The sequence below is a fragment of the Microcaecilia unicolor genome, chromosome 6 (genome assembly GCF_901765095.1).
Source record: "Microcaecilia unicolor chromosome 6, aMicUni1.1, whole genome shotgun sequence".
Classification (NCBI taxonomy): Eukaryota; Metazoa; Chordata; class Amphibia; order Gymnophiona; family Siphonopidae; genus Microcaecilia; species Microcaecilia unicolor.
The window spans coordinates 111958794-111982065 of NC_044036.1; the positions used below are offsets into that span (position 1 = coordinate 111958794).

The window sequence follows — 23272 nt, forward strand, 5'->3', positions numbered from 1 at the left end:
CACACACACACACTCTCTCTCTCTCTCTCTCTCTCTCTCTCTCTCACACACACACACACACACAAAATATTACCTCCTGTACTTTTACAAGACAAACAGAAGCTGGGAGAAATTTATCTCCTCCTTCCTTTACTATCTCTCTCTCTTTCAGACAGACATGCACACACACACACACATTTTCTCTGTCTCTCTCTCTCACACACACACAAACACATACATACACACTCTCTCTCTCTCTCTCTCTCTCTGAACTCACTCTCATACTCTCTCTTTCAGACAGGCGCACACACACACACTTTCTCTCTCTCTCTCTCTCACACAAAATATTACAACAATAAGGGAATTACATTTCACACACAAAAAAATGTTGCCCGTTTTAATGGGCTTAACGGCTTGCATTAACATATAAGAATCGATGGTAACTCATCTTGAAGATTAGCAAAACATCTTGCCCGTTTTAATGGGCTTAATGGCTTGTATGTTTATATTTGTCTTGCATCACTTAAATGCAGTCATATAGGTGGGCTCTCTTGTTCATCTGCAGATTATTCAGTGTGTCAGATAAGCATGGTCTGTCAGGTGTGTCTCAACAAAAGAAAGGTTGAGAACCACTGTTCTAGCCTAATCTGAGCAGATTTTCAAATCCCTGTTCACCTATACATTTTCTCTGTAAATAAGATCAACCAAACCAGATGCATGATCTGAAGTAAAGCAATTTCCTAGTCTGACTCAGGAGATATATACTGATACAGAGAGGACTGGTCATGCTTCATAGCTAGTGATGTTCCATCTGCAGTCCACTGCACAGCAATGTACTCAGGAGAACAAATCAGGACAGTTCCTTAACCATCTGGTTACAGTTATGAATCTTAAACACTCCAGAGAAAGGTACAGAAATTGTTATTTTTATCAGTTACTAAAATAACACACTTGTGCTAGAGAGAGCTTCGATGGCAAGTCCAGCAGTTGGAACATGAGGACAATGTTGGATGGACTTCTATGGTCTGTGGCCTGTATATGGCAACACAAATCAGGATGGGCAGGAGTATGTGTAGGGCAGACTTTTTTTTTTATGGTCTGAGCCATGAGAATGGCAAGGAAGGATCAGAATTAAGTATGCGTAGTTTTTATACCACATGCTATGAGTGAGGGTCCTGTATATCTCAGTGGGGGAGGAGAAGACATCAAAGAGGATCTTAGCGAATAAAATGTTGTAATACTACTATCGGATTCTTAGTTCAATAATAATTTGATAACGAGTTATGCATGTGGGAAACAGGAACCCGAATTATAGCTACGTAATGCAAGGTTCCACATTAGGAGTCACTGACTGGGAAAGGAATCTAAGCATCAATGTTGATGATATGTTGAAACTCTCTATTCTGTGTGCGGTGGTGCCTAAGAAAGCTAATAGAACGTTAGGTATTATTAGGAAAGAAATGGAAAACAAAAATGTATCGCTCCATGATTCGACCGCACCTCAAATATTGTGTTCAATTCTGATCACTGCATCTTAAAAAAAGATATAGTGGAATAAGAAAAGGTACAGAAAAGGGCGACGAAAATGATAAAGGGGATGGGACGACTTCCCTATGAGGAAAGGCTGAAGCGGTTAGAGCTCTTCAGCTTGGAGAAAAGACGGCTGAGGGAAGATATGATACAGGTCTATAAGATAAAGAGTGGAGTGGAACGGGTAGATGTGAATTGCTTGTTTACTCTTTCCAAAAATACTAGGACTAGGGGGCACGCAATGAAGCTACAAAGTTAAATTTAAAACAAATCGGAGAAAATATTTCTTCATTCAACCTGTAATTAAATTCTGGAATTCGCTGCCAGAGAATGTAGTAAAAGCAGTTAGCTTAGCAGGGTTTAAAAAAAGTTTGGATGGCTTCCTAATGGAAAAGTCCATAGACCATTATTAAAATGGACTTGGGGAAAATCCACTGCTTATTTCTAGGACAAGCATTATAAAATGTATTGTACTGTTTTAGGATCGTGCCAGGTACCTGTAACCTGGTTTGGACACTTTTGGAAACAAGATGCTGGGCTTGATGGACCGGTCTTGTCCCTATATGGAAATACTTATGTACTTCTATAAGGACTAACACTGGCTGCACATACTGTAGCAGGATTTGTTATCCACTCTTACCCTAGCTGAGATTATATTCATGCACCTTTCTAACTCCTGTTACTTTATCTTATCTATGTGTTCCATCCTTGTTTACACCCTTATGCTGTCTATTAAAATGTTTGACTGTGTATTATGTTGACATTGTAATGTAGCATATTATACCATACCTCGTACAGTTACCTGAATATTTTTACTGCTGTAATTGTCTATTGCCTATATTTGAATTATTCTTGCTGTACAAAAGAGTTCAGTGAATTTCTTCAGACAGTAAATAAAAAATAATTTTAAATGCATAACCATTCTCGGGGAAGAAGGAAAATTGGAGCAATCATCTAATACCTTGTACCCCCACAGTATCCAAGCCCCCAGAACCGGCTGCAGTGCACCATCACAGTGTGATCCTTCCCTTCTGTAAATTCTAGGGGCCCTCTTTGCGCCCCAGGAATACCCTTCTGTAGGGCCAAAGGGTCTGTTCTTCCACTATGTGTTGGGCCGCCTGCCTAAATCCTTTTGATATTCCATTCCAGTGATATGTTTCTTGTGTAGATACCAGAAGGCATAATTCTAGGATACTGTCCATGACCATAGTCTTCTGTCTATCAGGATCTAAGTAGATACTTGTACATTTAAGTGTCTATAAATATATGGTATTAGAAATCTATAAAATTTAGTGTAAAAAGTGCGTGTGTGTCTTAGCTTCTAGTTAAAATGACAGGTAAAGAGTAATTGGAAATAGAGACAGAGATAGATTTCAGAGAGAAGACTTTAATCTTACCAAGTTGTTCAATTAAGTACAGACATCAAACAGATTCTGGATATAACCGGACAGAGAGCTCCGCTGCTTCCAATGCGTTGGGGAAGGACTCCGAAACTAAGGCAAAATCTCCCTTCTTTTATACCCACTGCTTTCAATAGAAGTCTATGGCAGGACACTTTTTTATAATATTTCACAATTTCTGAGATCATACTTTCGCATCCGGCCAGGTGCTTCCGTTCTTGTAAACAACTTGTTCCTTAATACCAAAAATATCTGTTCTAGCTATTACAAATTATTGTGCAACTTCCTCTTTTGTCAACATGTTTTCTCCTCTGCCAGAACATCTTATTCTTAGCATATCAGTTTCACTTCCCCTTTTTCTATTTCATCTTATAGAAAGACAAACTCCATTTTAATAAGTGCTACATTCAATTTGTACCTGATTTTATTAAGACTCATCTATAAGGCCATTAGTAGGTTATCAGGCCTAGTTAGTGCTTTTCAGCTGTACAAAGCTATGTAGCTTGGCCCACCACTATTCCAGTGGATAGATCTTAAACTAGAACGCATATTAACTTGCAGGAAAAGCAAGTCCTTGCTCAGCCAGTCATAGATTTTTAAACCTAGCTGGTATTTTTACAGCCTGAGTCCTAAAATCTGGCCTTCCACCCTTCCGGTGGGCATCCAGTGAGGGCCTCTTGCTGTAGTATAATTATACATTCCCCACTTGTCACCCCCTCTGGAGAGGGGTGACACAAAGCTCGTCAAGCTCGTCATCATCCATTCCAGAAGGTGGCAAGCTATCAAACGAGAGGGGGAGTTTTGGTCTTACAAATTGATAGAAGGTATGGTGCAAGACAGGAAACTTCATTCTTAGGTGGTATATTTTTGGGCATATGGAATTCCCTTTATATTACCCAACCCCTTGGGCTTAATCCTGATGTCATCTCTCTTGAGACTTACTCAAACCTGTAGTGAGAAAGGTTTTATGAATGGAACAAATCCATGAGTTCATCTACAAAATCCCATGAAGTATAGGTATGCGGGTAATAGCAATTTCAGGTGGATCATACTAATAAATACTTTCAGGTCTTTCTATGGCTTCTATTGTATCTGTAGCGTAGTGCATGGGGAGATAATCTAATGTATCTATCTCAGTGGTCTTGGGAAGGAATAGTGGTTTTGATTAAGCATTGTTATGGTGGCTCAACAAATGTATGGTTAGTACTCTGATTGCAGGCTGTTTTAGGTTGTAGGTATTCAGAATCCTTAAATAAGTATGAGGTTGTCTTATACAGCAAAAAGGGTCAATCCTAGGAAAATTTATATTAACAAAGGTCATGCATGTATCTTGACATATGCATAATGACCTGGAAGTATGGGAAGCATTTTATATATCCGTTACCCCACTTGGAGCTTAGTCAAACCTACAGAAAGACATGCAGCTTAAGTAAACCTACACCAAAGTTAAACAAATGCATAACTGGTTGATACTAACAGGGTTTACACCTACATTATGATATCATAGCCAGTATTAGGGTTTGATGTTACCCTTGTATCTGAGCAATGTCAACTTCAATTTCAATTACATAAACAGAAATAACGGGAAAACTGTTAGAAAAGCAATTAGAACAATAAAGGAAATAATGGGAAAATAAAAATAAAACCTTTTCAATATCTAGACAGGATTACTGCTAAACTGAAAATAAAACAAAATATGAATCTATAATGTCCATAAACAGCAACAGTAAATCTCAAATGAAGTATCAGTTCTAAAGTCTCTTTCATCGATCATGGTTGAGGCGGTGGAAGCGTTGAAGAATCTGGACGGAGTTCTGGAAGATCTAACAGGGCTGGATTTTCAGGCTGGCCTGCTGAAGGAAGTGGCCGGTCTTGAGATGGTTAGGCTGGTAACATCTGGTTCTGCGGCTGAGTAAACCCGTATATCTTTCACATGGACCCAAAACTTGTGATCCAGTAGTTTGCAAGGTGTAAAGATTATTGCCACAATCTTGGGGGATCTAACATCATTTGGGCCTGGATAGATCTTGAAGACGTACTTGTGGTGTACAAACTTGGATCTTTCCATGTCTTTATTCTAGGCATGCACAATCATAATTTGTCCATCAAGAGTCAGAGTTTGGCAAAGGAATAAGCAAAATGACTGTATGCCTGTATGATACATTGCTATATCTTGGTGGGCATAATCAGCGTAAACTGAATAAGCAAAAATAATATATAGATGTCAAGAGACATGAAAGACAATGTAAACATGGAGAAAACAGTGCTAATTAAGTGCAAAAACAAAAGCGAAACCATTGAATGAAGTCATAATGCTAGGAGGCGGGTCGTGGGTATAAATGGGGGCCAGGAAGGAGGGATGGTAAGAAACAAAGCATCGAGAATGAAAAAACAAAAAAATTAAAAAAGCACCCTGAAGGGTGTAAGGGGAAAAAAAGAAAAATAAAAGAAATAAAACAAAATATGATACATCTGAATTGCAGCAAGGCATATTCAGAAGGCAATGCCAGAAGAAAGGTTCCTTGAAAAAGACTAATGAAAAAAAAAACATTCAAAAGTGCAGACACCATTGATTGACCTTCACATAGAGTTTAAGTAACCCTTTTCAATCAGACAAAGAAGTAGGAAGAAGCATATCGCTTCAAGACAAAACCACCACGTGGCAAGAGTTAGTTGAAGCAAGGTGTTAGTTAAATACAGAAAGCATAAATTCCAGGACCGCTGCACACAAATAGTTTATACCAGTTTTTCTCACAATCACTCACAGTGAAAGACAGAGAGATAAAAAGAGCAATAGTTGGCACTCCAGGGGTTATTGTGATAACCTGGTTTAAATAGAAAGGAATCAGAAAGTGGAGTGCATAAGTTTCCTTAATTATGTCTGAAAGCTTCACCAATGCTCTGTTCAAGAATACTACAAAATCTATGATCAGCGCAAAATGCTCCCCCAAATGGCCAGTTCAAGGGAATATTTCTCGCATTTATTCCATATAACGGAGAATGGTTATTAAATATTTCTTCTGTCTTAGACAAAGTAATAATGAAAAGCTTTTAGATATCACACACACCATAAATAGATTTCAAAAATGAAGGCTTTATATTCATGAAAAAACTAAAGAAGTGAATGTCACATCAATTGAAACAGCGTAACAGTTAAAGCAGAAAACATTTTAACAATGAGCAATACACAGCTTTTATTTAAAAGGGATCCCGTATAAAGTAAAATGGCATAAATAAGTCAGTAAGGGTATATATATATATATATATATATATATAATGAATATCCTCTGGGAATCGCTCATCCCTGCAGTTGATAAGAACTCCCCAGGGAAGGTATGCATAGAAACAAATAAATAACTTGCTGACTTAGTTAGGTCATTTGTATGGTACCATAAATATACACATGCAATTCAACCTAGAGTAATATAAAATAAAGACATGTTACCTGTAATAGAAACAGAAACATCAAACCAACCCATATACAGATAAATGGTTTCTGGATACTAAATGAGGAGCTGAGTTTTCTAGGTACACGTAGTCGTGGTCGTGGACAGACGGCTGCGTAATAGCCGCATTGCCCGAACTTGAGCTCGGGGCAGAGTACGTAATGGTTGAGAACACTGAAAGGCATAATGGCCATACTGCTGGCAGCGATAACACAGGACATCTGGAAAGCGATCAGGACTAGGCCGGGAACGGTAGTCTCTAGGTCGTCTAGTGGAATCAGGGGGCCCCCGTGGGGGACCTCGCTGAGGTTGGGCGCGGCGGCCACGATTATCAGGGTAATCATTCCTACAGTCTTGGCGATGTGGGTTATCTAGCGAGGGGAGATCACTCGGTCGCCTGCGGTCTCTCTGTGGCTGTCGTATCTGCATCCGGGAGACACGTTCCGATGGGGAGTCTGAAGGAGGTTGACGGTATTGACTATGAGGAAAGTGCCGGCATGGACATTCCATGGCGTAATTTCCTAATTGGAAACAACGGTTGCACTGTACTTCAGCTCGGTGGCTGGGAGTAGGCTGAGAGCGATAGTCCCGGCACTGATTGTTAACACTAGGAGCATTGGAATTATGTGGAATGAGTGAATCGGCTCTTGCAGGGGACCGTCTACTAGGTCGTGGATTAAGATTGACCTCACCAGGTATCAATAACGATGTCAGATCGACAGTGTCTGGGATCACGTGATCAGTGATAGTCGATACCCATCTACTGAGGATCTGATAGTGGAGATGACGGGTGGAATCGGGTGTGTATGTGTAAATAAAGTTTAATAACCTTTGTAGAGTTTTGGTATTTAAGGTGCCTTTACGGGGCCACGAGAGTCCAGGCTGAAACTTATTCCAGGAATACCATATTTGGCAAAACTTTATAAGATTTATGTGGTCTCCTGGGAAGTGATTTATCACTCTCTCAAGAGGCAGCATAATGAATTGGGTACCAGAACTCTATGGTAGAACACCGATATCTGGGTTGTGTCAAATAGTATTGGCAAATCTAGTCTTATAAAACGCCTATATCACTACTATCTGTTACTATTATCTCCAAAAAAACCGAATATACAATGGCAAGCTTAATAGTAACACATGCAATAAATGAAAATATACTCACGATTCGTGCAATGTAATCTCCAGTGCAGAAAATCAACTGAGAAAGAGAACAGTTGGCGGGATCACTATGCCCTTCCGAACTCTCGGTATAGGGAGGTCAACCGCAAAATAGAAAGGTTTGTTTCGGATGGAAAGTCCTTACCAGAGATCTGAATAGATGTCAGATCACCAGTATCAGGTGTTGGGTGCGGAGAGGAAGATATTATATAATGGGTAGTGAACAACATCACCCAATATATATAATAACGGGACCTAGTGAGCAAGGGTCTACAAATAAGCTCCAGACCTGTAATTTGCTATATATATAAAATAAAAAAAAATGAACTAGATTAATAATATATATATTGACCAGATCTAGAACCTGGTACAAGGTCAGTGGTTCAAAAAGCAGCTTCAGAGATAACAAGGAGACCTAGAAATGATAATATGCTAACAGTTTACAAAAACATGCAATGATTATCCTGATAGTAGAACATACAGAGACATAACACAATCATTCTCACGCATCTATTAATGTGCTCCAACAGAGGGACCTAAAATAAAAATTACTAATTGGCGGGAAGCTCAACGCTTTTACCGCAGATTAAATTAACAGACAAATGACAGCCACAAAGAGAAAAGGAGAGTTTAAGGAAAAAAAATACAAAAAGTGAATGGTGTCAGCTATTATATATTTATACTACTCTATCCCAAATTACTTATCCTCCAAAGTAGACTGCAAATGTTAGAACCCCAAAAAACAAATGGGGGTTGCTACTACCCTTAAAGAATATGGGAGACGCGGAAGAAAGGCTCCCATAGTCGGAGGACACGGGTCTCAGGGGTCTCCGCTGGTTAGGAGTTCATCTACAACTAAAACCTCCCCTGGATCCTGGTTAGGAGTTCATCTACAACTAACCTGTAATAAATTTAAATCAGTCAGGAGTTCATCTACAACTAACTGTCCTAAAAGCCCTGGTTAGGAGTTCATCTACAACTAACCTTTATAAGATTTTAGATGCCCGAGTCAACCTGTATACAATCTCAACCAATGTCTTTAGGCGTCCCTTTATTGTCACGGCGATCATCTATACAGGTAACCCCTAGGTGGGCAATAATGCCGAATCCGCAGGCCACTCCGAAAATGGAATGGAAGTCTGCTCCTACTAATTGAGATACCGTCATCCATTGAAGGGTTTGTGGCCCTCAAATGGGTGTAAGTCCCAGACATCGGTATCAAGCCCAATAGTTATAGCGTGACACTGGTATATAAGAAAATAGAAATAAAAAGTAGAATAAAAATATAGCATATCCCAGAGAAGAGCCCCTGAAACAAACTGCAAAGATAGTAAAAATAAAATAGATCTTATGAAAAAAAAAGGAAATTGAAAGAAAGATTTGTAACACTGAACACATGTAAGCTCTTGGGGGAAGGTACTACCATAAAAAAGTCATTAGTTGGAACACATTAGTCAGAACAAAAATTGTGAAAAATTTCACGTTCATCATTCGCTAGACAATATGTTTTCCACTCAACAAACCACGAGAAGGAAACTCAAGAGCATTAAAGAGGACACAAAAAATTGAGCAAGGATGGGGCAAATAGTACAAATAAATTCATCCATACAATTATACCTGTAGTATAACAGGAAAGTAAATTATATGTAAAGATAAAGTGGAGAAATAAAAAAGTTGTGTAGCTATGACCATAAAATTAAAACACAAAACTTTAACACAAGCATAAAAGTCTGAAAAATATATGGCATGCAGAAAATGTGGAAGTGGGTGGGACTTAGAGATTGATGGACAGGTATTGCGGACCATTAATCAAGCAGCTTTATATTCTCCCTAGTACCGGGGAGTAAAGGAATGAGCAATAAACAAACAAAATAAACATATAGAGTATATATTAAAAAAAAAGAAAGGAAACAGACTGTGGGGATAACCATATATGTTACTGAAACAAAAGGCAAGAAAGGCATTGTAACATGTGTAGTCCAGAGTTATACCCCTAGAATAAATGAAATAAGAAAAATACATATTAAATGCTTTTGGGGCGGGTATCGGATAGGTTGGAAGTAGCATCTAAACAGGAAAATATAAGAGAAGCATATATTATAATAAATTCTCAAACAGGATGCCAGAATCGTGGTGCAAATATGACAGGTTAATTACCCATAAATATGACAAATTAATACCCATACACTCCGAAAAGGAACATAGTAAATAAAATAAACCCGAATGCGATGGCAGGAAGCTTTTGTGGTTAAACAGGTGAAAGGGGAAAAAAAACAAATTAAAACATGTGATTCTTACACCAAGAACTTCCAATGATACGGCATAAAACATACATACTAATCAGTGACTGAAATGATATGTCTAAACGATGACAAGCAGGACAGCTGCAGCATTAGAAGGAAAGAGAAGGTTGGGTTATAAAGAACCAACAGGAAATAACTGAAGAAGTTAAGCAACGCTGTATTCTCATGGTACGCAGCCATCATCTTCTCAACCGGAAAGGTAAAACATATTTTATATGCATCTCTGTTAAGGTAAAAGCAAAGAAATGCTGCTATATAGTACATAATACTTCTACTATCATATAAGTTATACAAGGGGTTATCTAGCTCTCAATGTAACAATAATCCATTGTAATTTCATGTGACTTTTTGTGTTGGATCCTAGTTCATATCAAACTTGTTATAAAGACTTACACAATTTAACTCTTTATAGAACCATATTATTTAAAAGCGATTGTCATTCTCAGGACGTGGAAATATTCATCCGGAAACATTATAACATAAGTCATTACTGCAAGTGTTTAAAATAAGCCAGTCCAGGCTGTATGCACTCGGAGGACGAAAACCACAATGCAAGCGAGGAAGTGCAGTATTTCCTGTAGATAACGTTATAATATAGTCAGGCTCACCGGTTATTGAAACTATCAAAAAGCATCCTTAAAAAGAGACTTTTATAAATTTTTCTAACAATCTATAATACTGGTCAAAAGCAGGATTCAAAAACCCATGTTCCCTGAAGATAAGCAGGCTTGTGGTACAGTTTTAAGTCAAACCATGAACTAACACGATAGCACGGTGCTGGGGCTCCAACAGATATTTCTTTCAAACAAATACGCCATTAAAGCAGAGCACAAGAAACCAGAATTATATGAGTATCGGAAATGCAAAGTATATGAGAATCTTATCTAGAGAGTGAATAAGATCTCCTCATATCTAGTGCCGTATAACACAAACAGTAAAATGTCCATATATAGTACAAGCAATAGAAGCTGATGGGCGGGGACAGCATAACCCCTAGCTTATAACGGGAGCAAGATATAATCTATATAGCGTCTAAACAGCAAACTGTAAAGGTATGTTTCCTAATTATGTCACAATAAATACCCATTTCAAACTACAAATTCAGGAAAACCTCAGCAATTATATATAAAGGGACCAAAAGCAAATGTCAAAAAGGAAAATAAATGACAAACCTTAAGCATTATTAATTGAAAGTATAACATTGTCCCAAAACAAATTGTAAATTAAAAGGGTGTGATAACAGCTAGTAAGACAAATACAAAAAAATTAAAAATTACAACTGTAAAAGGAGAAGAAAAAGCATTAATCAGACCGGAGGATGGCCGTATAGTTTGACAGCCAGCCATAAGTCATAGTATAAAGCACTGATAATACATGAAGGAGAAGAGCATGCTTCTGAAGTCCAGATAGCTTAGAAAACAAATCACAGAGCCGGGGGACAGGAGAATGCTGTATAATGGACAAGAAACCTTTTACAAGGAGAAAGCATAGGAGACGGGGTCTATGCAGCTAAAGCGGCTACGGGGAAACCACGCACTTATAAATTGAGAAGGCAAAGATACAACAGAAATTATCTGTGGTTTCCTGTAGTTTCCGGTGGTTAGAGAATTATTCAAAGTCAGATCAAGACTAGCAATCATTTGGAAAAAGCACATAAGTTAATGTTTTGTCCGTTTCCAGCTGTACGGCTGAAATGCTTTTACAGCTCTGAATATGGTTCCTTAATAAGGCTGTGTTATAACAACAGTTTTAGTTAGTAATAGAAACTTGCATGTTCCTATTTGACAGAAAGGCTGTTGCAAAGCAGGTTAGAAAAGCAAATTAAAACGTGTCATTCTTTCATCATAAGCCTCAAGTTTACAGTATATAACATATTGAATCAAGCAGTCCAAATACAATGCTTAATGATTACGAACAGAACAGGCTCAGCATTTGAGAGAAGGGGGGGTGAAAAGTTATCGTTTTATCCATAGGCAGAAAACACATTTCTGTGAATAAGATTCCGTTTCAGCATGGCTAGTACAGGAAGTCAGCACAGTCTGAGGAAACATTGTGGTTAAAAGACTGCTTCTGAAAAGTAAAGCTTTTAATATGATTTAGCAATAATACTGTAGAGAGTTTAAGAAGAACCAGAACATATTTCAAAAATCAAGGAGGTTTACAGAAAATTGTTATAAGGATTTAATGTTGACGTAGATGTTATAGGAAAAGGAAAATAAAAACCAGAAGGGAAGTGTGCTTCCTGTGCTTAATTTGAGTTTACTGCTCACTGCAAGCATTGGACATTACGGCTACTGAAAATAGAACTATACAGCACATAAAAACTGTAAGTTTAATTTTTCATATTAAAACTTTCTGCTGTTATAATTAATCAGGATAGGATTTTATCAGATCAAACGTATTGCAGTTCTTAGGAACTATTGTGTAAGGAACCAGGGAGTTAATGTTTGAGAAAGTATGACAATTCTAACTGCGTTGCTACTTTACTTGCTCAGATAGACCGCCGTAATCATTCTGTGTTCATATGAAAGCTGAAACTGTCAATTCTACACTTGATACGGCAGCTCCTTCAAAGCAAAAACTTTTTAATGTCTTCTACTGTGTCTTTAAAATAACGGCAATCTAAATTTCATTACTACCAGTATATCGCTTGATTCTGTGAAGTAAGGGTTAATTTTTAGTTTCCGGACTAAGGCTTCCTAGACGATTACAACTGAATTTATGTGCTAAGAAGTATTTTGTTTTGGCACTCTCTTGAGCCTCCCTCTGTTATAGAAGCAGAACAATCAAACTTAGCACGATTTAAAACCCATTTTTAGAAAGAAAATGCTTTAAAAGAACAGACACTATAGCATTATAGAATTCTGTACCTTATTCAAAGGGTTAGAAAGCAAAGGTCTAGGGATGAACGGAAACTGTGACATAATCCTAAAGATATAAGCGAGGAAGTAGAGAGAAAGAGAGGCATTTGAGACAGCCGCATTTCTCTTAAGAGAGGTCTGGCCACCATCAAAATCTAAAAAGGAATTCATTACACAGTTGCAATTAAAAAGGACAAGCCCATAGGATAGCGCAAACAGTACAGCAAGGGGGGGGGCCACAGAAATATGGGATAGCAGCCAAGCACACAAAACAGATCACAAATTGTGTAACCTCAGGTGACACAGACACAAATCACAAACACAGGAATATACAAGGAGAAAAGTATATTAAAAGTGTGGAATTAGAAAAGGTGTCTTATCTAACAGCGTTGACCCAGAGGGGGGGGGGGGGCACATTAAGACCACAGCGGAGGTTCAACACCCGATTTAAACAAACAGCAGCCGTTGGGACGCACTCGCGTGGCCCAGCCGGTATGCGTCAATCACTCAGCAACCGTGCAGTTACACACACCATGCAAATCAAAAAGGGATAGCAAATAGAAGAACAGTATAGGGACCAGTAATAATTAATAGACCATATCACAAAAGGGACAGAGCAACAGAAAAATATGACAGAAGAGAGAGTGGGCATCCGTTCTGGGACGCAACTTAGAAGCTGCGGCTAGAAGAGCAAACCACAGGAAAGAGTGAGACATAGAAAGAGAAAGCAGAATGCTTTAAAGATAGAGAAAAAGTGACAGATCAATTAGGGACATGAGACACCAGAGAAAAACTTCTGGATCGCGGTTAGCCTACTATCAACAGAATATCACAGAACAAAAATCTGTCTCTGAGTTTAAACGAAACCGGGCAACAGAATAGATTGCCGAATAAAACATCTTAATTCTGAAAGTCTCAGAAACAGTTTTTAGGAAGCAAAAATAAACCCTGGAAGTACAACTAAGGTGGTTACGGGGAACAGAGACAGAATACAGACCGGGACTTCTGAAGTGGGGATTTATAATATCATGAAAGTTTCAGACGGGAGTTTCCAATGCAGACGGGCATAGAAAAAAGTGTGGTTTATCAAGCCTAAAGCTGTATAACAGGAAGGAAGGGGGGGGTTCTGTGGGCTGTCAGTTTTGAAGAGTAGTTTAGAAAACACACAGAATGATTTTAGGATTTCAGGGAACTGCAGTGAATAGGAGCGCAGACAAAAGTAGGAACACAGGTAGGGATGGAGGGAAACATGACAGGGATCAACTTCAACATACACCGAATAGCCTAAAAGAACAATCGTTAGACAGACTCACAAAAGGACAAGAACAGAAAAACAAATGTGCCAGCTCAGGGCAGAAGGAGAAAGCGATAAGAGAACAGAGGAAGAAGGCAGAAAAAACAGAGGAGTACCAGAGGAAGGGGTTAGAAAAGGAGCGGACTGAATACCAGTTCCCAGTACCCCTCAAATGGGCACTTTTCACCAGGGTATATGCCAGTCCAGTGAAATTAAAGCAGAAGAATAGGGTTAGTAGACATTCATAAGATAACTACACAAAATAGGCAAGTGAAAGCAGAAGTGAAAAGGTGGGGGCTGTTGTCAGTTTTGAAGAACAGAGAAACAGGCATAGTGTTTCAAGAAATTTTAGTGGTGCAGACCAGGGTAAAACCACCGGGTCAAAAATGACAATGACAAAACCAAGTACGAAGAAAGGAGCGGAGAAAGCATAGAGTGCACTGCAGGAGATGCGAAGGTTATAGAGTTCACTGACAGTAATAGAAAAGTATAACGGAAGAGCAAGTGGCGAGGAGATAACCACAGGAAAAAGTGAAATAAGAACAGAAAGGAGGCGGCGAAGGAACCGCACAAGGGAAAAGAACAAAGGAAGTCAGAAGGGAAAGGAAAACCGAGAATAGAATGGGAAGGGAACAGAAATGCGTCTGAAGCAGGCAGAACATCTGTAGTGAGGCAGAAAGCATACAGAGAATGTAGGGGTATAAAAGAGGAGAGAAGAGAACAGGAAAGAGAAAAAGAGAACGCGCAACCTCTAAGGATCGTTGAGCCAGAATGCTCGCATCAAGACCAATCCAAAGAATTGAGCGTGATATAAACAGTCAGCAAACTCCAAATCGCAGTCGCCTGGATTCGTTGTTATGCACCAATCACACAGTCAAGCACACTCTTGCGCACATCACGCAAATCAAAAAAGATAGACAGGATAGAAGAAAGAAAAGAGGGTGAGAAAGAACAGAACAGAATATTGAAAGACAGAAACGAAAGTTTGAACGCAAATATTCATCCCCACTGCGTTCAAAAATTAGGGAAAGAAGGACAGTATTGGGGGGCTATTGTGTTACATCAGCGATCCGGGGTCACCAAATGTAAATTCTAGGGGCCCTCTTTGCGCCCCAGGAATACCCTTCTGTAGGGCCAAAGGGTCTGTTCTTCCACTATGTGTTGGGCCGCCTGCCTAAATCCTTTTGATATTCCATTCCAGTGATATGTTTCTTGTGTAGATACCAGAAGGCATAATTCTAGGATACTGTCCATGACCATAGTCTTCTGTCTATCAGGATCTAAGTAGATACTTGTACATTTAAGTGTCTATAAATATATGGTATTAGAAATCTATAAAATTTAGTGTAAAAAGTGCGTGTGTGTCTTAGCTTCTAGTTAAAATGACAGGTAAAGAGTAATTGGAAATAGAGACAGAGATAGATTTCAGAGAGAAGACTTTAATCTTACCAAGTTGTTCAATTAAGTACAGACATCAAACAGATTCTGGATATAACCGGACAGAGAGCTCCGCTGCTTCCAATGCGTTGGGGAAGGACTCCGAAACTAAGGCAAAATCTCCCTTCTTTTATACCCACTGCTTTCAATAGAAGTCTATGGCAGGACACTTTTTTATAATATTTCACAATTTCTGAGATCATACTTTCGCATCCGGCCAGGTGCTTCCGTTCTTGTAAACAACTTGTTCCTTAATACCAAAAATATCTGTTCTAGCTATTACAAATTATTGTGCAACTTCCTCTTTTGTCAACATGTTTTCTCCTCTGCCAGAACATCTTATTCTTAGCATATCAGTTTCACTTCCCCTTTTTCTATTTCATCTTATAGAAAGACAAACTCCATTTTAATAAGTGCTACATTCAATTTGTACCTGATTTTATTAAGACTCATCTATAAGGCCATTAGTAGGTTATCAGGCCTAGTTAGTGCTTTTCAGCTGTACAAAGCTATGTAGCTTGGCCCACCACTATTCCAGTGGATAGATCTTAAACTAGAACGCATATTAACTTGCAGGAAAAGCAAGTCCTTGCTCAGCCAGTCATAGATTTTTAAACCTAGCTGGTATTTTTACAGCCTGAGTCCTAAAATCTGGCCTTCCACCCTTCCGGTGGGCATCCAGTGAGGGCCTCTTGCTGTAGTATAATTATACACTTCCCATCCTCCTTCCTGGCAGAAAATATAAGATAGCTCTCATGTTCAGATGCACCCTCTACCAGTCATGACATGGAAAGAGCACTAGAGGCAGAGGATGGAGCTGGTACCAGAGCCGGCCTTAAGCAGGGGAAGCCGCACAGGGACCTGTGCTTAACAGTGTTGCAACTGGAGGCTGACCAAAAGTTAAAGCTTCTTTTCCCTGTCTATCTCCATCTCCATCTTCCTTCCTGTCTCCTTCCCCTTGCTAATCATGCCCCTCAATACTGATGCACTGTACTCCTCCAACCACATTGTCAGCCAACCCTTACTTCTCCTCCCTCTCACAGCCTCCCACCCCCTGGCACTTTGGTTTTGCACTTCTCAAAGGGCTAGCACCATTTTATTGCCTTTTCAGTCCAAGGTATTCCAAGCTTCTGAATCAATAAGATTACAATAGTAGTTGAAGATTAAAGAATTCCTTTGAAAGAAAAAAATAAATAAATCCTTGGCACCTCATTTGAAATCTTAAGTCCTGGGCAGGGGACCCCACCAAACTGGTCCATCCAGAAATTGCTAAGGCTGGCCCTGGCTGGTACTATTCTCTCTTTTCTCTCCCTACCCTAATGGTTCTATCCCCACACACACACACACCAGATTGATTCAAGAAATATTTTTGGGCTGGCAAAATGTGTGTATACTTTAGCAAAATAATACATACAAAGTAACAAAGTCACAGAAATGGCTTTTCCAAAATTGCCTGAAGTATATGAACACAACTTTCATATAAGGGTGTAATTTTATATAACTTGGGCAGAACCATTCCCAAGGATGGGGATTTGGACTTAAAAGGCATAATTTTACAAAATATGCATATATGCACACAAAATAGAAGAAAAAATATGTGTGACAAAGGCAAACGTAAACATGTAAGTTCTTGTTTCCGGAGAAAGGAAGGAAGCCAGCAGCGGCGCGCACAGCAGGAGTACGGCCCCATGCACATTTTTATTTTGTTTTGTAGCAGTGCTGGGTGCGGGGGGGATGGAGAGCATGAGTGAGAGGCAGGGATGGGCAGGGTAAAGCACAGAAACTTGCGGTTCCTCCAGGCTGCCACAGCAGCAGCCAGGAGGAGTAGCTAGTAGTTTGGTGCCTATGTCCCTAACCTTGCTGGGGGGGGGGGGGGGGACTAGAGAGAAGGAGCGAGAGGACAGGTGAAGCGGGGGAGAAGAGATCCTGGATGGCTGCATCAGGGAAGGAGAGTGAGGGAGGAAAGTCTAGATGGAAGGGAGAGACACTAGATGGAATGGGGAAAGCCTGGAGAGACAGTGAATGGAAAAGAATAGAAAGAGGGGAGATAGTGCATAAAAGGGGGAGGCAATGGAAGGAGAGTAGAGAGAGGGGGAGATACTGGATGGAAAGGAATGAGAGAGATGAGAAATGGCTGGAGGTAAGGGGGAGTGGAGACACTGGATGGAAAGGAATGAGAGAGATGGGGGATGCTGCAAAGGGGAGAGAGAGAAAGGGAAGATGCTCGATGGAGGGGTGAGGCAGAGATGCTCAATGGAGGGATGAAGGGGAGATGCTGGATGGAAAGGACAGAGAGAGAGAGAGAGTGGGAGATGCTGAATGGAAGGAGGAAGAGAACACATGGAAAGGAATGAGAGAGAGAGAGATGGGAGATGCTGTGAAGGGGGAGAGAGAGGGAAAGAAACAGGATGGAATAGGGGATGGAAGAAGGAGAGGACAGAGTTAGTGAAAGTCAGGAGAATATGTGGAAGGGGGCAGAGGTGAGGGAAAGAGATGGAAACTTGTAGGTAGATGCAGTAACAAGAGGGAAATTGAAGACTGGTTAGTAATAATGAAATCTGGAAAGGCAGAAAAATAAATGGAAGAAACTGGAAGGCAAACATGAATGCTGGATATGGATGTAATGAAGAAAGTGAAGAAGACAGGACAGAAAGAAATGACAAATGGAAAAGGAAATCCTGGCAAGAGAGTTAGCAGAAACCAGAGACTGGAATCAACATTACTACTACTACTACTATTTAGCATTTCTATAGCGCTACAAGGCATACGCAGCGCTGTACAAACATAGAAGAAAGACAGTCCCTGCTCAAAGAGCTTACAATCTAATAGACAAAAAATAAATAAAGTAAGCAAATCAAATCAATTAATGTGAACGGGAAGGAAGAGAGGAGGGGGTAGGTGGAGGCGAGTGGTTACAAGTGGTTACGAGTCAAAAGCAATGTCAAAGAGGTGGGTTTTCAGTCTAGATTTAAAGGTGGCCAAGGATGGGGCAAGACGTAGGGGCTCAGGAAGTTTATTCCAGGCGTAGGGTGCAGCGAGACAGAAGGCGCGAAGTCTGGAGTTGGCAGTAGTGGAGAAGGGAACAGATAAGAAGGATTTATCCATGGAGCGGAGTGCACGGGAAGGGGTGTAGGGAAGGACGAGTGTGGAGAGATACTGGGGAGCAGCAGAGTGAGTACATTTATAGGTTAGTAGAAGAAGTTTGAACAGGATGCGAAAACGGATAGGGAGCCAGTGAAGGGTCTTGAGGAGAGGGGTAGTATGAGTAAAGCGACCCTGGCGGAAGATGAGACGGGCAGCAGAGTTTTGAACTGACTGGAGAGGGGAGAGGTGACTAAGTGGGAGGCCAGCAAGAAGCAGATTGCAGTAGTCTAAACGAGAGGTGACAAGGGTGTGGATGAGGGTTTTGGTAGAGTGCTCGGAAAGAAAGGGGCGGATTTTACGGATGTTGTAAAGAAAGAAACGACAGGTCTTGGCGGTCTGCTGGATATGAGCAGAGAAGGAGAGAGAAGAGTCAAAGATGACCCCAAGGTTTCGAGCTGAGGAGACAGGGAGAATGAGAGAGCCATCAACAGAAATAGAAAATGGGGGGAGCGGGGAGGTGGGTTTGGGGGGGAAAATGAGAAGCTCGGTTTTGGTCATATTTAATGATTAGAAACATTAAATGACCAGACCACACAAGTAGAAAAAAATACATTTTTAATTTAAAAACTAGCATATTATAAACAGTGTAAATTAACAAGGTAATAATTTTCTATTGGACAAATTAATACATCTTTCAGTTAGCTTTTAAAAGCCTAAACCACTTTCTTCTGGTTCGGACAGTATACAATGCTTAGGGGTCCTTTTACTAAGGTACGCTAATAGATTTAGCACATGCTAATGAGTAGTGTGTACTAAATGTTAAGAAGCCCATAGATATAAAACGGTCATCTTATCATTTAGCGTATGCTAAATCCATTAGCACACCTTAGTAAGTGGACCCCATAATTTGTAATGTAGTATATAGAATATGTCAGGTTTTGAAATTTACATCTGCTATCTTTATATTTTGCACAGTATGAGGGAACACATTACTGTTTTTCTGGTGAATTGACAGCAAAGTCTGGCTGCTTGGGTGTTCAGTTTAATTTTTGTCCACATATTTCTGTTTTTATTCTGAGGTTACATATTCTATATTTGCTGAGGATTTATTTGCATTCTGCATGTGTGGAAGAGACCAGGTATTCTGCTAGCACTGAATGCCTATGCAGGATCTATATGTACTAATCTGGCCTGTTTAGTTTTCCATTAGGTGTATTGCTGTTATGTGAATGTGAGAGGAGGCATAATGAGAGATATTTTCCCATGGTGCTGGCTTATTTCAGTAAAAAAAAAAGAGAAATATATATATATTGGCATCATATTCAGTATTTTAGGCTTGTGTGTGTTTTGAATAACCATAATGAATATGTATAAGATGTATGTATGCAAATGAATATGCTATGTCACTCCCCACCCTTTGCCCTCCCAAATGAAACAGTCAAACTATGCCCATGAGTCTCTCATCAAAATAAGCCATGAACAAACCCTAGTTGCTCCTGCCTCATCAGATCCCATTTTCAAGATGGCAGCGGCTGGCCTCAAAGTCCAGTGCCATTTTGCTGTATGGCTATTTAAAAATCTTATGGATGTACAACAAGTTGACACCATTTTCAAAGAGAAAACCCACCGGGGCAGGAGCAGCTGGGGATTGCTCATTTCCCATTTCTGAGAGACAACACTAGAGGTAAGAGTCATAGGGGAAGGCCCAGAGGTTTGAACTTCTAAAATGCGAGGTTTGAACTTCTAAAATGCAAGCAGCAGGATGGATTTTTTTATTTTTGTTTCCAAAACAGAAATGAAAAATATATATATTTTGTAGTATTTCTTTTCTGTTTTCCAACAAGCAGAAACTAATGTTCTTCATTGCATTTTTCATTTTCTGGGAAAACAAATGCACATCCCTATTTCCAGTCACCATCAGCAGCATCCAGTCCTAGACATCAAGGATTTATTTAATGTTAAAACACCACATTAACATGACACACCTGCTATCCAGTTGTACACTGCCAATTTGTTGAACACACACAGACATCGAACATGGGGACCCTGTTTACAAAGCCACTCTGTAGGCATGCTAACGCTAGAGACACCCAGAGGAATATATGGGTATCTCTAGCATTAGCGTGCACTAACACTAGCAAGCCTTAGTAAACAGGGCCATGGTATTTTGTTTGGTAGCAGCAAGATCAAGACCCAATGCTATTGAAAATCCTCAAAATTAAAACAAACTCCCAAGAAGTTACACCTAGGAGAAAGGATGGACATACTTGGATACAAATAAATGATGATTCCCCCACACCCCCTCAAAAATTAACAAAATACGACGGCAGTTTAAAAAAATTAGACAAATGATGACTAGACCACTGGCATTCACTATGAGAAGACAACCCAGGCTTGACCAATGCCCACTGAATGGAATGGCCAGATCTCTTTACTGAGACTAAACCATAAAATTCAAACTGAGCACATACCTGAATGGAAGATAAGGGGGATTAGATCCAGATAAAAGTGCTCTATAGCTTTCTTCAGGGGTCTTCTTTAAATAGATTACCTAAAGAGAAAAAGAACAAAGAAAACAGCAGTGAACCACTAAAATAAGGGACATAAGAAAATGCAAGTCAAATATAACCACTATCAGCAAGATACAAAAGTTTTCAAAATTAAAACAGATATAGATTCATCAGGTTTCACCATCTTAAACTTAGTCAGATCCTCTGGCATCACACTGGCCCAGATCATGTTACTGGCATCCAACTGGAGATATGGTTATTGTCCTACTGTGATCAAAAAAACAGAACTTACACCAGTAACCCACAGTCAAGGTTTGCATAATGAAGAGGCAGAATAGCTCCTCCTAGAAAGTGTCTGCCTCCCAATATGAAGGTCACAGTTTCAAGGCTGGCTTGTACAAGATAGCTATTAACACTGGAAAAAATGCTAAAATTTAAGGACTGGAGGAACAGACTAGCAGTTAAAGCACCAGGCTAACAACCAGCAAAGCCAGGTTCAAATCCTGCTGCTGCCCCCTTTGTGACCTTGGAAAGTCACTTAACCCTCCATTGCCTCAGATACAATGTTAGATTTTAAGCCATCAGGGGACAAGAGCTAAATCCATTTTTAAAACGTTTGCATGCCTTTTCCTTCCACGGTACCCATTTTTTGTAATGCTTTGACCCCAGGCTTGTGCAAATGGCAAGATCACTACAATTTTGAAAGTACTTAAAGGCGTTTTTGAGCAGGCATTTGTTATTTTGCTACATGTTGTATTTTATGTTTTATTCTGTTATGTTTTAGTACAGGGGTGTCTAACTTTGGCCCTCGCCAGGTCAGGTTTTCAGGATTTCCATAATGAATATGCATTAAGATCTATTTGCACACACTGGAGGTAGTGCATGCAAGTGGATCTCATGAGTATACATTGGAGAAATCCTGAAAACCTGACTGGGTGTGACTCTCGAGGACTGAGGTTCAACACCCCTGTTTAGCATTATTTAAATTGTATATGTTAAGTTTTGTATTGTAATGTGCTTATGTTATAGAAATTTCTTGTGTTTGATTTTATACTGCTTCGAAACTATTATTTGAGGCACATAAATTTTTTTAAAATAAAGTAAGCAAGCAAGTCGTACATTGCCTGGAGCCTCATTTGGTTAGACAATCATTTCATTAGTTATTTTCTTAAATCAGCACCTAAGATACCTCAAATGTCTTACAACTTTATTCAGTGAAATGGTGCCCCTTCCTCAATCACAGCTATAGCCCTTACTTGACATTATCCTTATGATCTTACCATTTTAAATCAAAGCAGGGGCGTAGCTACGGGTGGGCCTGGATGGGCCCAGGCCCACCCAGTTTAGCCTCAGGCCCGCCCGCCCAGAAGCAGATCCTTATCGTGACCGTCTCCCGCCTCTGCCGCAGCGCTTCATTTAATGTTGTCGGCGCCTGCTGTTACAGTTTCCCACCCCCACGGCAGCGCTTTACACTTTACCTAACAGCAACGCTACAGATGCAGCGCTGACGTCCGAGTCCGACGTCCTGCTCCGGGGCCTTCCGCGTCCCGCCTCCATAACAGGAAGTTACATCAGCGTGGAAGGCCCCGGAGCAGGACGTCGGACTCGGACGTCAGCGCTGCATCTGTAGCGTTGTTGTTAGATAAAGTGTAAAGCGCCGCCGCGGGGGTGGGAAACTGTAACAGCAGCGCCGACAACATTAAATGAAGCGCTGCGGCGGGGGTGGGAGAGGGTGAGGAAGTCAGTGGGGTGCTGCGTGCTGGCCCAGTAAGGGGAGGCAGGGAGGGGAGGGAACAGAAGGGTGCTGGACTTGGCAGGGGCAGAGGGTTGGAGGGAAGGGAGAGAGGTTTTGGGATTTGCAGAGGGGAGGTTGGAGGGAAGGGAGGGAGGTTTTGGGATTTGCAGAGGGGAGATTGGAGGGAAGGGGAGAGGTTTTGGATTTGCAGAGGGGAGGTTGGAAGGAAGGGGATAGGTTTTGTAATTTGCAGAGGGGAGGTTGGAGGGAAGGGGAGAAGTTTTGGAATTTGCAGAGGGGAGGTTGGAAGGAAGGGGAGAGGTTTTGGAATTTGCAGAGGGGAGTTTGGAGGGAAGGGGAGAGATTTTGGATTTGCAGAGGGGAGTTTGGAGGGAAGGGAAGAGGTTTTGGATTTGCAGAGTGGAGGTTGGAGGGAAGGGAGAGAAGTTTTGGGATTTGCAGAGGGGAGGTTGGAAGGAAGGGGAGAGGTTTTGGGATTTGCAGAGGGGAGGTTGGAGGGAAGGGAAGAGGTTTT

General features: G+C 40.5%; 1 protein-coding gene across 3 annotated transcripts in view; it reads right to left on the bottom strand.

Annotated features, from left to right (window-relative positions):
• The window catches only part of CDC14A (cell division cycle 14A), a 282800-nt gene that overhangs the window by 166735 nt on the left and 92793 nt on the right, over positions 1–23272 (bottom strand). For all 3 annotated transcript variants that reach the window (XM_030205744.1, XM_030205745.1, XM_030205743.1), the window contains one exon: positions 20964–21043. In XM_030205744.1, coding sequence (XP_030061604.1) covers positions 20964–21043 — 80 coding nt within the window. The remainder of the gene's footprint in view (positions 1–20963; positions 21044–23272) is intronic.